The sequence below is a fragment of the Canis lupus genome, chromosome 8, assembly GCF_003254725.2.
Source record: "Canis lupus dingo isolate Sandy chromosome 8, ASM325472v2, whole genome shotgun sequence".
In the NCBI taxonomy this organism is placed as follows: domain Eukaryota; kingdom Metazoa; phylum Chordata; class Mammalia; order Carnivora; family Canidae; genus Canis; species Canis lupus.
In genome coordinates this window covers 52436799-52453159 of record NC_064250.1, presented here as the reverse complement: position 1 = coordinate 52453159, position 16361 = coordinate 52436799, and the positions used below count along the sequence as shown (strand labels likewise).

At 37.5% G+C, this 16361-nt stretch overlaps 1 protein-coding gene across 25 annotated transcripts in view; it reads right to left on the bottom strand.

The window, feature by feature from the left end:
* Positions 1 to 16361, bottom strand: part of NRXN3 (neurexin 3) — a 1528419-nt gene that overhangs the window by 48609 nt on the left and 1463449 nt on the right. For 18 of the 25 annotated variants that reach the window (XM_025442408.3, XM_049113341.1, XM_049113346.1 and 15 more), the window contains one exon: positions 1015 to 1093. In XM_025442408.3, coding sequence (XP_025298193.1) covers positions 1015 to 1093 — 79 coding nt within the window. Of the gene's footprint in view, positions 1 to 1005; positions 1094 to 16361 lie in introns of all 25 variants that reach the window. The other 7 variants (XM_049113340.1, XM_049113345.1, XM_049113342.1 and 4 more) reach the window with 1 other exon arrangement.

Below are 16361 nucleotides of genomic sequence, written 5' to 3'. Positions count from 1 at the left end.
ATTTACTTCTCTTAGCCTTTGCAGAAATAAGATCCTAACCCAATTCCAGCTTTTGATTTTATTATACATACACAGAAATTCGATGATATCTGTTCTCTATTATATATATATATATATATAAATGTTTAACTTATAGCAAGTCTCAAAACAGATGACTTGAAAAAATTGATAGGAAATAATCAAGGACTGCAGTTGCCTGCTGGACATTATATAGCTCACTATAAAGAAAGACCATAAAATATCAAAATGTATCCGGGTGCGGATGGGGGAACACATTGAAGCATCAAGTTGCTAAAGTTCTCTTAACTTCAGCACAGTAGATACATTTTGAAGCATCTCAGCCGTTGACATGGCATGGTTCAGTACTAATTTTGTGTTTACTATGCTATATCACTGCACAATTCTCTAAACACACAATGAACAAAATTAGTATAAATATAATACCATGTTAACTGCCTTTGAAATCCCATGGAAAATGTTTTTTTTTTTTTTTTTTTTTTTTTTTTAATTGTTTGGTTTTGGTTTCTGGTTTTATTTCATTTGCCATGCAGGCTCAGAACAATCCATGAGGTTTAAATGATCTTTATAGCTCCACTTTGGGTTCATGGTGTTTTGATGTTATTCCAATATAGACATCTTCATGCCCCTACCCCTGTCAATTTCATAGCTGCCAGTGGCTGCTGTACTTTTCCTGTTCCCACAGTTAATCTGGGTGTCCCATTGCTCCAAGTTGGGTGGTACACCATGGATTTTTTTTTTTTTTTTTTTTTAGTATGTCAGGAACTGACTGACTTTAAATTTCTCTGGGATCTTACCTACTCCTTCCATGGAATTTGATGCTTTTGATTATATATTAATATTTATATATGTATGCTTATACATATATAGATATAGAAAATACACACATTAACACACTATAATATATATAAAACACATGTATATTCACATATATGTATGTATTGTTTTTTGCAAATGTAAAAATAAAGCAAGCAAAACAAGACTGACCTAACCTACCTGTACTCGGCTCACATTCAATGAAGTCTTCATCATCGCTTGAACATTCAGCAGATGAAACAAGGTCATCTGATGTTGGCTGTGTATGTCAAAGGAAAATAATGGGGTAGGGGGAAGAGAGAGGAGAGAGAGAGATAAGGAAACCAATGAACCAAAGCCTCAAAGACTTATCACTATGTCCTGCCTCCTATCATTATTATGTTTCTCTTCTCTAAAGAGGGCATGCTGTAGGATAGAGCATTTTAGACTCTTGTGTAGCTGTGAATGACTATGGATTTAGACAACCTGTATGGGTTTTATGAGAAGCTACATGATTCAAAGCAGTTCTAGGAGGTTCAAGACTATCCTATCCTTGTAAGTCACATTGTACAATCTGACTCCATTCTAATTTTAATTTCAATTTTGAGAATCTGAAGGGCAAGAGAAAAGTTATACAAATGGTGGGCAATACAAGAGTGTAAAACAGCATGGAAAGGCCCTGCAAACTTTGAGAGCGATTCAATGCATATGGTGTGTGGTCTCAAGTGTATGATTTGGTGGTTGTGAATCTATAGGCAGGCATAATTAATGAATGCTGTGGAATGCAGTCTGTTCAGGAATAGCATAATGGCTTTTCTCGCTAACAGCGATCGCTTCATGTAATTGCTGCAATTAGCTGAATTAGTAATGTAGGCCAGCAGAGAAATACCACATGACAGCCTCTGGACACAGGTAAGACTGTTTCTGATGACAGCAGAAAAAAAATCTGGTTGCAACAATAGTAATTCAACTTGTGACAATTTTTTTTTTTCTATTAGATTCTGTAGAAACTCCTCAATGCCAGGGAATCTGCTGCAAGAAATATAGGAAACTTTGGGTATGTGTAATAAGAAGCACCTTTGCTACATAGAAGATGAGAAGACTATTTTCTGTACCTGATATTGCATGCACAATAAATACTATTGAATGATTAATCTACAGATCTTATGTAAAAAACAAACTTTTGTCCTACTATGTACATAAGAATACTCAATATATAGTAGTTGTTCAATAAATGCTCATTTCTTTCCTCTTCTTGATATTAATAGCATTAACTGACTTCCTTGGTTTTATTATTCCCAATGCATTGAAGTCTGAATCCATATTCAAGAGGAAAAGCAATTAGAAGTCAGATGCTGAGCTAGACATGTATAAATATATATACATGTATATATATATATATATATAGTTATATATATATTTAGTTATGGATGTTATTAATTGATTAGATACAATTCTCACAACAATCCTTTGGGATGGATATAATTATTATGCTTTTAAGGAGAACTGGAGTTCAAAGAGGACACAAGAAACAATGAGGATTTGAACTAAGATAGATCTTAGTCAAAGTCTGCATTTGTGGTTCACAGAGGCTTCTTTTACACCTCTTCTTGCACGATGTTAGTTTTGGACTGAACCATGCCCTCCAAAATTCATATGCTATAGTTCTAATGCCCCATACCCCAAAATTTGACTAGTATTTGGAGATAGGGTCTGTGTTAAAATGAGATCATTAGGGTAAGCCAAATCCTATATGGCTGGATTCCTTAAGCAAAAGATGAGATTAAGACTAAGCATGCACAGAGGGACCACCATGTGAAGATAAAAACAACAAAAAAAATATTTAATATTTCCAGACAACATCCTTTTTGAAATACACACACTAAGCATAGAATTACTGGACACAACAAAGCATAGTAGAAAAATCACATGAGGTAATTGATTTCATTTAATTGACAGGGGCAGAGAGGTGCCTTAAACCATGTTATTGATCTTTATTCTACATTTGACAGAGAGATACTTCAACCCTGCTCCTTCTTAAAGTTAATAGAAAAAGAATTCCAAACATACTATTTTTTTTTTCAATTGAACACTACTGAAGTGTATGTTTCATTTCCAGCAACTGAAGCTGGCAGTTGTACAATAGAGTTGCCATTACTTGTGTTAGAGAAATGGTGAGCATACTTCCTTGGAGTGTCCTATTGTGATTGGACCCTATGAAGGCTCACTTTCAGTTACTTAGGGAAGGGAGGTGGTAAGAGAATACATGTTAACTGTGCAAAAATCCAGAAGGCTATCATAAGAGGCAAATGGCCTCTTTTGGAAGGATCACAATCATTGTTCGATCATTCTAAAGCATGAGTTACCCATGGAGGATAATATCTCCCTTAAGGCAGCAAAAAGCATTTTGGGTGTGTGGGGGGTCGGATCCTAGATATTAAAATGTTTCTTGACCTGCCAAAAGCCTACAGTACTTAAATATACAGTAAATCTGTGGTGTTAACATTTTATGGGAGAGGGGCAATTAGGGGGAAAAAAAAACTGTCTAAAAATCTCCCTAGAGAGCAGTAATAAAAAAGAGGTTGAGGTTACACTTCTAAAGTGTAATCAATTGGAAATTAATTGTTGGTGACTTCATTATAGGGACCTTGCAGAATGGCCTATATACGGCATAACTAGCTTAGGTTCCTAGTATTGAGTAAAAGCCAGTGAGTTAAGGAAAGTCTAGTGAATTCATCAAAGGAACTGAAAGCCAAGTAGTTATTCTAAGAAAGTTCTATTAATTTTGACTGGTCAAAGATATGATGTAAAATTTGTTTCAAGAAAAGTACTGGACTCAGGTTGAAGGATATTTACTACTTTCCTCTCAGCTTCCCTCTGCCTCCTTTAATACTACACAAGTGCTCCCCTATAGCTACGTGGCTTGGATGGCAATGTCCCCAGTACCACTCTCCTTCACCATCGTCACCTCCACTTCAGTTCCCAAAATGAACCGCAACCACCATTGCAGACCCCACACTTATGCTCTTCCACATTTTCACTCCCTTTCTTCCCAGTTAACTGACCCTGTGCCCTACGACTCAGAATTTGATTTGTGCTGATCTTCTATATGAATATGGATGAATACAATATTCCTCCTAGGCAACAGAATCACATTTTGCTGGTAGCTCCCATTAATGGTGGATAGACTCCAAGGTGGGTCCATGACAGGCAGTCTTGCAGAGCATGGAATGAGCAGGACTGACCCTCCACAGAGCATAGCTGTGATTCCCAGCTCCTACACTTACAGTCAGTGACCAGGGTGGTGAGTTTATTTCCCCTCTCCAAGCCTCAATTTTTCCATCTGTAAATTGGGATACACACAATATCTTGTCATTAATTCAAATGTAGTGTTAAAAATGAAGCTTTGGGAGCACCTGAGTGGCTCAGTCAGTTGCGTGTCTTACTCTTGGTTTTGGCTCAGGTCATGATCTCAGGGTTCATGAGATTGAGCCCCGTGTCAGGCTCTGTGGTCAGTGGGGAGTCTGCTTGAGATGCTCTCTCTTCTTCTCCATCTGCTCTCAGCCCATGCATGCATGTTTTCTCTCACACAAAAAATAAATAAATCTTAAAAAAAAAGTGAAGCTCTGTTCCTGGCTTATGGTACATGCTCAATAAATATTAACTAAACTAAGTCAATCAATTAATCAATAACAGCACTTCCAAGCCTAGTTGCTGCTCCTAGTTTAAATAAAGTTGCTATCCAACTATGTATTCTTTCTTTAATGATTCATCCCCAATAGAACTGTTCTTCATTACTGATAATTCATTAACTCTATTTTCATTTATCACCTCTGGATGCATCTGCCATGAAGAGTGATAAAGAAAAATATACTCATAAAGATGCCAAGAGAGCTTAGAAATCACTGGAAGATAATCTGTTTCCCATGGCTCTGGGTCCAGACAATCTGTGTGGGTTTTATATGAATCCAGCCCCTTCCTTTCTGCCTCTCAAACCTCATCATCACCAATTACAGCCACTGCCAATGAAATTCCCAAAGCCATTACAAACATCTCAATCCCCTCATTGCCCAACACAGTAACCAATGTTTGCCTGGAGAACCTGGCATCCAATACTACCATGCTTGCCACAGAACACTGTAGTTTCAGAAATACTTGCTCTGCCAGGGGCAGCAAGCTTTAATTTGCAAGGGACTCAGGATTTAGCACACTATATTTAGGGATTAATTTTTTTTTTTTTTTTTTTTTTTTTACTACTTCTGTCCCTGCCATATAAAAACCCCAAAATTACAAACCAAAAGCTTTTGGATGACACACACTTAGAATCACATCCTAAGGTAATGACAATTTGATTCAAAATTACTCTCAGAAAACCTAAGGCTTTCTTTTAGTAGCTCTTTAATTTTCTTGTCTGTGTCCTTCCCCAAATATAAGTAAATGTAGGGTCTAACTCTAAACTTTGGGAAAAAAGTCATACTTTTTTGACTAGTGGTTCCCATGATTGGTGAATTATGTTCCTCTATTGCAATATACACACAGACTCAGGATATAATTATTATGACTAGAAGGGAACTATGGACTTTTGTCTTTAAATAAAATGCAATAGCCATAGGCTATGTGTATGTGTATATTTTCCTACAATCATGTCCATTTTTCATAATTACTCATAATTCCTTAGAAAAAAAGAGCAGTTAGCACTCTGAGAGAAAAAGATATTTGAACTTTCTAGAATCATGCCTACTAATAACATTTACCACTTATTAAACACTTGCTATATTCAGACTTCATGCTATGCAGTTAACACATATTAACACATTTAGTACTTCTAATAACCAGCGGTGTGGGCATTTATAGTGACATCTGCTACTTTTAACTGCCCACCATGCATGCTCCTTCAGAGAATAGTATTGCTTTAAGAAGTTCTTCTATTCTTCTAGTTATGCAGAGAATGCTTATGAAGGTGCTTTCTATGTCATCTTCATATTTTTTTTTCTTCACAATGATTGTCTAAAGCTCTCATAATTCCCAATGACTAAGCCTAAAGTGTTTACATATTATGGCTCATATGTCAAATATCCACATTATCTATAAATCCATCAAGAAAGAATAGAAGATCTATGACCATCTCCAAACCAAACAGTTTGATGCTGGGTGGACTACTAGATCCACCACCTGTGATATATGACTATATCATTAAGGTGCTTTGTTCATCTTTCATTCATTTCTTTATTACTTGAATAAATATTTACTGAACACCTATGTGTCAACCACTATAGCCATTATGAAGAATAAAGTGAAGATAAATCACGGTTCTGCTGTTCTGGGAATTCACAGTCTCTGAAGAGAGGGCCAAGTAAACAGGCAAACTTGACATAGTAAACTGGATCCCATGACAAGAGTAAGCATAAAGTGCTAAGGGAACAAACAGCAGGGGAGCAGAGATAGCCCCTGGGCAGAAGGGAAACAGAAATGAGCCCTGAGGGACAGGCAACAGTGAAGCTGGGAGAGCTAAGAGCTGTAGGTGGGAGGAGAAGAAAATTCTAGGTGAAATCAACAGTCATTGAAAAAGCTCATAGGCATAAAGAAGCACAGTTTATTTGTATACCTAAGAGTAGGACAGATGTGAAGATATGTTCCAGCATGACAGAATGACAGCTACCTGAGTTATCGTGTTGTTTTTGCAAACTTGGATAATGAGCATGAATTTAATATCCTGTCCTATTGGCACATCTCTCCTTCTTCCCTTCTCATGTCTCATCAGGGTCATCTTTCGCCCTTCCTCTGCAAGCACATACACATGGTTTCAGGACATAGTGCATGGGTCTGACTGGGCGATTCCTCCACAGTGCAGATTAAAGGCTTTACCTTGCCTTCTCAGGAGGAGGAAAATATTCTTCTGTCCTTATATATTAGCCAAGCTCTGTATTAAAAATAATAATTCCTACACCCCATTTTAAAATATGTATTTCATATTTTTTAATACATATGTTGAAATTACTCGGTTCTGTATTAGTATTCATAAAACTAAAGATAGGTATTATAATAACTTTCAATAAAATATCTGTCTGGAAGGAGGCCTCTATTCTTTTCTTGAAAGATTTTTTTATTGCGTTTGTATTCCTCTTTTTTTTTTTTTTTTTCCCCTAGGAGTGTTTATTGAAATTACCTTAGAATAAACTGGGACAGAAGAAAGCTCAAAACTCTGTCCACCCAAGTAAATTTATAGGTATATTTACCCTCCAATTCCCTCAGCCTCACAGACATGGCTTCTCATTTTCCTTTAGTGAGTTATTGTTTCTGTAATCAACAGATTCTAATTATTTACTCTGAAGGGGTCTACCCCACAGAAGCAGCCCCCCTCATTCTTCCTCACCATCCATTATTTGGTACTGAGAAAAATATCTGCTGCCATGGAGAAGAGCTCAAGGTAGACTCATCATGTCCCCTCTTGCCTGCCCAGATGCTTATTTGTGACTTCAAATTCCTACCTTTGGCCCTTTATCTCATAGTGAGAATAGGCTAATCATTTGGGGGAGGGGGGGTAATCATTTTTCTCCACCCGGCTCCTTCAAAGCACAGTTATTTGACCGAGATTAAGCGCAAGATAAAATAAGTCCTGCCACAGAACAGCTTTATGAAATTATAAATAACACACTCAAGAATGATGATCGCCTTTCTTCCAGTGAAAAAGGAAAAGAGAAAGGCCCATAAATATTCTGAAGTCCCTCTGAAAACAGCCATACATCTCTGCAGCTGCTTCATGCTAAAAAGAATTCAATTTCTTCAAATGCTTGGTGTTTTAGTTTTTCCCCTCTATACTTCTATTCTGTGATAAAGTTGGGGTTTAAAGTATCTCATGGGAGAGAAGAAGTCATACAGCTTTATTATGAACATGTTATTCTCTATTTAAATAACGGATGTCTAAGATACTTTTAATTAAATAAGAACCCACAGACTCTAGGTAAATCTGTAACCTTTAATGAGATTTGAAAAGCCTGACCATCGCAATTTAAAATTACCTATTAGTTATTTCTTTATTAAATTATTGCCACTGCATAGTCCCAGTGTAGATAACTGCTTATAGATCCCCTATCTGACACACACACATTACTGGATGATTTTTAGACTGTACCAGAGATAGAAAAGGCCTGGAGCTTGGGCAAACTTATTAGAAGCAATAATCTCAAGCTTCCCTCTTCCCCCTACCAGCCCTATCACTTCATCCAGCTCAAGCCCAATACAGAAACAACCCTAAAACATGGTAAGATGCATGAGTGGGATTATCAATACCCTCATTTTATTCTGAACATCCCCTTTATACTTATCTTCAAAACAAGCAACTGACACTACTATGAGAAAATGAAACAAATGGCTTGAACTTGTCATACTCAAGTGCGTGAGGTCGGGGCATACCATAAGGCAGGTTCTGAACGACAGAGACAAAAAGACAAAATCCCATCTAGTTAAGATGCTTTCTGAGTTCCCCTCAGGCCTTACCTCTATGTGCCCATGTAACTTTATTGGAACAACACCCTCTGAATTTTAAAACTATCTCCTGGAGCTCAGGTTATTGTGGTTTTTCAAAATACTCCTTTCCTCCTTTCTCTCTACCCACTACTGGAGATAATCACTTGCCAAGTTAGATATGAATGTCTATATATTTTACTTGACTCATATTTCCGTGAATGAGAAAGCTTTAAGGAGAATTGCCCTGGGCTATAGATATGGCATTTGGCATAACCAAATTCAGTTAACTGGCCCAGAGCTCTCTAAGAAAACTGAATATAAAAAACAAACAAAAAATTGTTCTTGAGATACGATATTAAGTATGGATATATTTACTCACTCAGTCTTCCCTCAACAAATGTTTATTAACTGCCTACGATGTGCCAGTCACTGTGCTGAGGGCTAGCCAGACTCAGTCCCTGTCCTCATGTAGCTTATAGACCACTGGGATTTGAGCCAGGCTAAACTAAAAAACACTGGCTACCTGTGAAGTCCATCAATGGTACCCACTGTGACAAAAACTGATTATTCAAGGCGTTTTATGACAGAGGATCATATAGGAATCCAATGAAATAGTACCACCAGCTTCCCTTTAAACTCTGCTCATTCTCAATAGCCTCCATATTCTTCATTTCCACACTGCATATACAGGAACAAGATAAGTTAATGGCATGATGTATAATAACTTTTACTAATGAATTAACCTTTAAGGAACTCCCTTTGCAGACTCAAGATCTAATTAACAGTGGAAGAACCGAGCTAAGTTTAGCCAAATTTTGTGCCAAGGATTGAGGTCCTTTCCTTCTATCCTTGAGGTCTTCTCAGATTGTATAAGTAAATGTGGTGTGGCATCTTTTTTTTTTTTTTTCCTTCTTTTCTTTCCAGTTTTAAGATTTCTTCCATCTGCTCAAAAAAGGAAGGGTGGATCAAGAGAGAGCGGAGGGAGGAGGGAGAAGAGAGTGGGTAGAAGGGGATTAATCTATCTGTTGTTCAAGGCAGCCTGACAGAGGGAAGAGGAGTATTGAACCACAGAAGATTAACCAAACTTCAATGTACCTTCCCAAAAGCAGGAGGAATGTAATGCTACGTGGTGTTCCACTGATAAGCAAATCCCTCTAAATCCTTTCAATTTATTTCTTGGCCTGGAGAAATTACATATTATTTAGGAGGCAGGAAAAAAAATACAAACCACCCACCCAACCACATACCATCTCTAGGAATTTAGACCAGGAGCCTATCGATTATATACACTCAAGGTCTGGCTTTAATAGTTATTTTTCTTACTGGTGCAGGTCCTCTCTAGTTGGCTAGTTGGAAAAGCTTGGCTGTGTTTCCACTGTAAACTCTCTTGGTTTTCACTACAAACATTGAGTATTTGGGGTCTAATCATTACAAGGGAATGCCAAAATTTTAGCTGAAGTCCAGGACCTAATGCTACTTTTCTTGTTTATCTTCTTATCAACCTATCACCTTTTCTTTTCTTCTTCTTCTTCTTTTTTTTTTTTTTTTTTTTGTGGTACTTCCATAATAAGTGAGCTTTTTATTCCAATATTATTACCAAATCAAGCCTCTGTTTTTAAGGGGCAAGTGACCAGGTCAAATATTTATGTTACCCACTAAAAGTGATAAAGGTATCAATTGATGGATATTAAAATTCTGTATAAAAGTCCCTATCATGGAGTGCATCAAAGCGCCTTTTTTTTTTTTTTTTTTTTTTTTTTTTTTTTTTTTTAGAAAAATGTACCGTTATTCATTCTCCATGTTCTGTCTTCAGGGAAAAGAAATGGGTTTTTGGAAAAAAATAGGAAAAATAGAATCATATTTCTTTGTGGAGATTTTTTTTTTTTTCCTCCTGGCCCTCTGTTTTGTAGTCTAACCTTATCACTCAATATAAGAAAACCACCCTTCCTGGCAGTTTGAGATCATAGCTTTAAAAGCCTTAATAGACCAAACATTGGAGAGAACAATGAGTTGCAGGATAAAGCCAGTCCTGGATATTGGTCAGCAATTCTGAAAAAAGATATAATGTCCAGAGCAAATAGCAGTGGTTCTCAATCTTTGGTCACTGATAAATTAAGGTATGCTAGATGGGAGGAGAGAATGGAATGGGGAAAATAGCAAAATATTAGGAATCACACATAGCCTAATATATATATATATATATATATTTGTCCGTGGAAAACCACCTTTATTGAAAAGAGTGTTCATTTTATGTGATCACCTGTTATGTCTGTCAATGTAGAAAAGGGCTGAGAGGGATGAGCACTGGGTGTTATACTATATGTTGGCAAATTTAATTTTAAACAAAATATTTTTTTAAAAAAAGAAAAGGGCTGAGAATGGCTACTTTGAAATACTAAAAGTAAGACAGTTTCATGCCTAATAAGAAACTAAGAAATAAATGCTAGCTCAAGATACTATAAACACAAGAAGGAAGAGCATATTAGTACAACCAGGAACTTAGTGTGTGGCATAGCAAACTTACCGAGAGCCATCAAATGCAATTAACTGAATGTAAAATACAACTGATAAAAAGACCAGATTATTTTTCCTTATTACACTGAAAAGAATATCTCCCATTTAGCCATGTAATAAAATATTAGAAAAGGCAGATACAGGTGTCAGAGCAACAGCAGCAGTTAAAGGAAGTTTTGTGAATTTGACATTTGATTTAATAAAATACTGAGGGAGTTACAGAGAATCTGCAGTAAATTTGAACCAGAACTACAAGGCAAAAGTGAGAATGAATTGAATAACATGGTATCAAATCCCAAAAGAGGGAGAATTCAAAGAATTTTGGCTTTGGGTTGAGAATTTAGCCCTAGTTACTCATGTCTAATACTAGCCTCCCACAAATGAAGACTGGAGGATCATATTCTTTGATTTGTGTGATAAATCCCAAGTTGGAGAAAGTCTTTAGATACTGCTGCATGGGAAATTCAGGAACCCAGATGGACTCAATCACCCTGCAGGACTCACTGCCTCATTCCCAGGCTGCAACATGCCTTAAGTAAAATATATCATCTTGGATATAGATTCAGAACAATTTATAAAAGCAAACACAACAGAACTTTAATGCAAGAAAAAAAAAAAACAAGACTATTCACTACTCATTTCTTATGGACGGCAAGGATAGCACTTTTCCCCTAATTTATAGGCAAAGGCATTAATTCACTGTCAAAGTGGGTGTTAGAAATAGAACAGGTGTAATCCCAGACAGGAGACCTATGCAATCACACAGGGGTCTCTGCTCACAAGGGCTTTAAGCTTGTTTTAATGCCCTGTTCTCACCATCTTGAAGTTCTTAACCATTTTAATTTTGAACTTGTGTTTAATAAGTGAAGGTCAATAAGACAATGGAACATGTGCCTAAGAAAATGAGATACATGCAATGTGTGTGTCTAGCCCCATCCCTTGCCATCCCATCTATAAACAGAGTTTTTGGTGCTCCAAAAGCACAGGATTCTGTGAACCCACCATGTAATGGAATAAGATGAATCAAACAGAGTTACTTGAATTAATCCCCCACTTTTTCTTCCTGGGAGGTTGGTATTACCTTCTAGACAAGAATGACTATGGATAAAGTCTTAGTCCATAGCTGATCTCCTTTGCATGTCCTTCTTTTAGCGTTTCATACTACATCCTCTGATATGAACACACAGGTAAGTGTGTTACATCTACTGAGTAAGTGGGGCTCCATTGGGCTCTGCTTTCCCTTTGAATCAAAGTTGCTTAGAAACCAGAGTTAAGGCAATGGCATTTTAAAAACATAAGCAACCAAGAAAACCTATCACATCCTTTCTTACTTCTCTGTCTCAGCCAATAATTTACACTAAAGATAACAAATCTAAAGAGAAAGGACCCTTCATCCTATCTTATTCATCAGTAAGGTGAAAGTAGAGAGTGCCAGTAGGAGGTACATGTATCAAAAAGTGAAATAAAGACAGGTGAGTTAGTTTTGTGCAGTCTCCACTCTTCTGGTAAGAATAGAATACATATGAATACACGAGCTATGAAATAATGAATTGTGTTATTTCGGCGATTCAGCATTGAAGTTAAATGCTCTCATATCTGCATTTAAAACTAGCGTCACCCAGTACAAAGATGGATGGTATTACTCATGTTAATAATTTAAACTTTTTATTTACTTAAAATGGCATTAAATAGCAAATAAAAAGTCCTATGACAAGTTGAGAGACTATGGAGAAAGGAAAAGAGCTTGATATTTTTGTACTTTCAACAGTACTTTCTTTCTGTTCTTTAAACAAGGGGACCCTTAGTCTCATTTTGCACTGGTTCCCTTAAATTTTGCTGCTGCTCCTGAGAACAGCAGGAGCTGTAAAATGTCTTTGGGCCAGGCCAAAGTGTTCTAACATGGTTTTTAGAAATTCATATTATGACAAATAGTTTATGCTCCTGAAACTGGGTCTCCTGTGCTTTACTTCTGGCCTCATGAGTGGAAAGATACTTTGGGAGAAAGAGCACCAGAACCTCCCCCACCTCCCACCCCCCTACAACTGTATGGCTCTTTTCTGCCCATGCCTCCCACCCCACTTCACCTTCATCTCTGCCCACACCGGAGTTTAATAACTCATAATTCCAGAGAATGTCTCATAATAAGGCCCCAGGCCTTGCTTATTCCCACTTCTCTCCAATTCTGAGAAGAGTTTCAGTGCAACCACTTTAAAAAAAGAATTATGATTGGGGCACTCGGGTGGCTCAGTGTTCAAGCATCTGCCTTTGGCTCAGGTCATGATCCTGGGGTCCTAGGATCAAGTCCCATATTGGGCTCTCCATGGGGACCCTGCTTCTCCCTCTGCCTATGTCTCTGCCTCTCTCTGTGTGTCTCTCATGAATAAATAAATAAAATATGTTTATAAAAAAGAACTATGATCACATAATTTTCTAAAAAAATTTACAACATTCTTAAACATGTACAGAGGCAGTGTGGTGGAAGGCAGAATTGAACTGAGAACTCATGATACAGAACCAACGACCTTTGGCAGCATCTAGTGTGAGGTAAACTTCCCTCTGAGAACTGCGAGCCAGCTGATCTTGGGAAAAGTGGGCTGCACTTCCAAACTGGTCCTCTAGGAAGAGAGTAAGTATCAATACTGCTGAGTCAGTACATCTTTAAAAACTTATGTCAGAAGAATATTTTTAATTTACACTCTGACTCTGAAAACAATCAATATGTCATTTGTTGGGGCTTTTTTTTTTTTTTTTTTTTTTTTTTTAGTCCAAGCATCTTTATTTAGCTTCTCTGTATTTTCTCCCCCTAGTCTTCTAGAAAGCAAAGGAAAAAGTGTTTTGTTTGTATTCGTATTGATTCGATCACTTTGAGCAAAAAATAAACAACTAAATACAGCAGGAGTAGCTTTAAACAATCTTTTAGGGATCAAGACCTCTAAGCAACATAGTCTTTCATTCTAGGTGATTGGAAATAAACAGAAATCAATAAAGCAGGATTACTGGGCAATAAACAAGAGAAGCCACATTCATAATTTAAGAGGCTTCTTTTCATGCATTCATTACCGAAGAATGCACATGAGCCCTATTCTATTTTTACAGCAGCATAGATTTCCTCCCAGCATGTAGTCTTGTGTTTCTTTTAATTCTTTCTTTTTTTAAAAAAAATTTTTTGAGAGGTGCTGAAAAGAGCCTTTCTAAAATATACCCAGAAGCTCCCACATTCCTAAAGCTGCTCAGAGGAACCAATAGACAAAGAGGGTGTTTAGCACACAAGGCAAGGATTTGGCTCCTCAAGCGCTCCCTCTTGCAGACCTCTCTATGTCCAGTAAAGTTCCAGGGAAAGAACAACACATGACATAATATGGGCACCCGGCCTGATGGAACATGGTCTCTGCCTTCCAAGTGCTTACAAGGTAGCAGGAAAGGCAAGACAATTGGAGACATTGTCAATATCCACTCTACTTTTCCTCTTTTCTGGGGCTGGTCATGTGACCTGCCTAAGTGAGTCTCCTTTGCAACTAGATATGGGTATGTGACACTGGTCTAGATGAAGTGATGGATAAGGAAATATGCTAGAGGTTCTGGAAGTAATTATTCTATTACCAATGAAAGAGGAAGAAATGGCAGGACCCACTGCTTTCCTCTCTTCTTTGGGTATGTATGAAATGTTTGGAGCTGCAGCCGCCATTTTGTGACCAGAAGGCTGGTAAGTGTGAGGGAAAAAACAAAAGACCTGAGAAGCTGGACTTTGATATTGTCAAATGAATGACCTGAGCCCAAACAAGTAGATTTCTACTTTCTAGACCCCGGAGTTTTTGCTTTAGTTTTCTCTTATAAGAAGATGAACATAATCAAAATGGAGAGAGCAATGCATAGAGAGCAACCAGAGATAGAGAGATACAAGGCATTGTGTGAGTAGTCTCTGCCTTTGGTGGACATTAGTCACCAGGTGATATTTTAATAATATCCAGGAGACTTGGAAAGCTCCACAGTGAGTACAATGTTCTCATATGCTGACTCTATAGCTTAGATGAAAGTCCAAAAGGAACATGAAAGAGGAGAGATCATTTTGGTATTGGATAAGTTGGGATAAACATCTTTACCTTAGTGAGAGAAAATATTTTGAATTGAATATCCTATAAGTCCATGCAATCTGCATATCCCAGACAAAATGGTGCCTCTGTCTATGGTATCATTACTCCCTAGGAACAAGCCCAAACCTTCAGGGTCACCTGTGAATCCTCACTGCTCAGCATCCCATCCTCCAGGAACCAAATCCCATAATGGCTATCTCTAAAACATCATTCTACTTTTTATGTCTCCTGTCTGGGTTGGCCATTCACATGGATGAATCTTGAAATCTTTAATCAGACTCCCTGCCTCCACTTTCCTATCTTCAATGAACCCAAGAAATCATTGCCAGAATAAAACTATAGCTTTCAATGTGACACTCTCTTGGTCTAAATTTATCTCATTGCCTATCAAATGAATTCTAGACTTTTTTTTTTTTTTTTTTAATTTTAAGATCTTCTACCTCTGGGGCTCCAGCAGAACTTTGTAGCACTGTCTTTCACTACCATTTGCTCCTGTAAGCACCTCTTCACTGCAACTATCAAATAAATGTTTCCCATGCTTTGAGCAAGCCTGATAAGTTCCTGACGATGTCCTGGCTTATACTGTTCCTTACCTAGCTCTACCTGCATTTCATGCCATTTATACCTAGTAAGATTCTACATATCCTTCTTTAGGACACAACTCCAATACATTTTCATGCAGCTTCTTCTTGATCTTACAGCTGAAAAAATATATATATTTTTAGATTTTATTTATTTATTCATGAGAGACACACAGAGAGAGGCAGAGACACAGGCAGAGGGAGAAGCAGGCTCCCTGAGGGGAGCCTGATATAGGACTCAATCCCAGGATCCTGGGATCACGACCTAAGCCCAGGGCAGACACACAACCACTGAGCCACCCAGGAGTCCCAAAAAATAAAATATTTTAGTAGGCTAACTTAGTACTTTCTTCAAATCTCACTTAATGTACTTACTATATTCTGACTTATAATACCCATTTAACTTATGTTCTCCCTTTTATCTGATTGCTACTTAAGCAGTAGATAGAGCCAACTATACTATCAAAGGAAAAGTATTGTGTATGGGGTCAGAAAACATGAGCTCTGGCCCCTGAAGGGGAGCCCAGGGTGACCACAAGCACTCTGAACTCTTCTGTAAACTTGAGACAATGACATCTACTTCATGCTCTTGCTGGGTAGATTGAAATTGATATCAGCAACTCAGACACATTACTATTCTGTGATGTGTTGTTAATATTCCAATGTTATTTAATATTGGTTTGAAATTATCCACAGCGCTACAGTGCTGGACAAGAGCTTGGGTGCACAATATATATTTAAATGAAGAGCAGGTGCTCAGGGAATGTCTATGGCTTTAAATAGAATTGGATAAGCCAGGAGCTGTGTTTAAAGGTGGAAATGATATGAGTGAGTGGAAGAGAGAAGCACACCCCATTCTTGTCAGATTATTATTAATTCTGACCTTAGGAAGTGT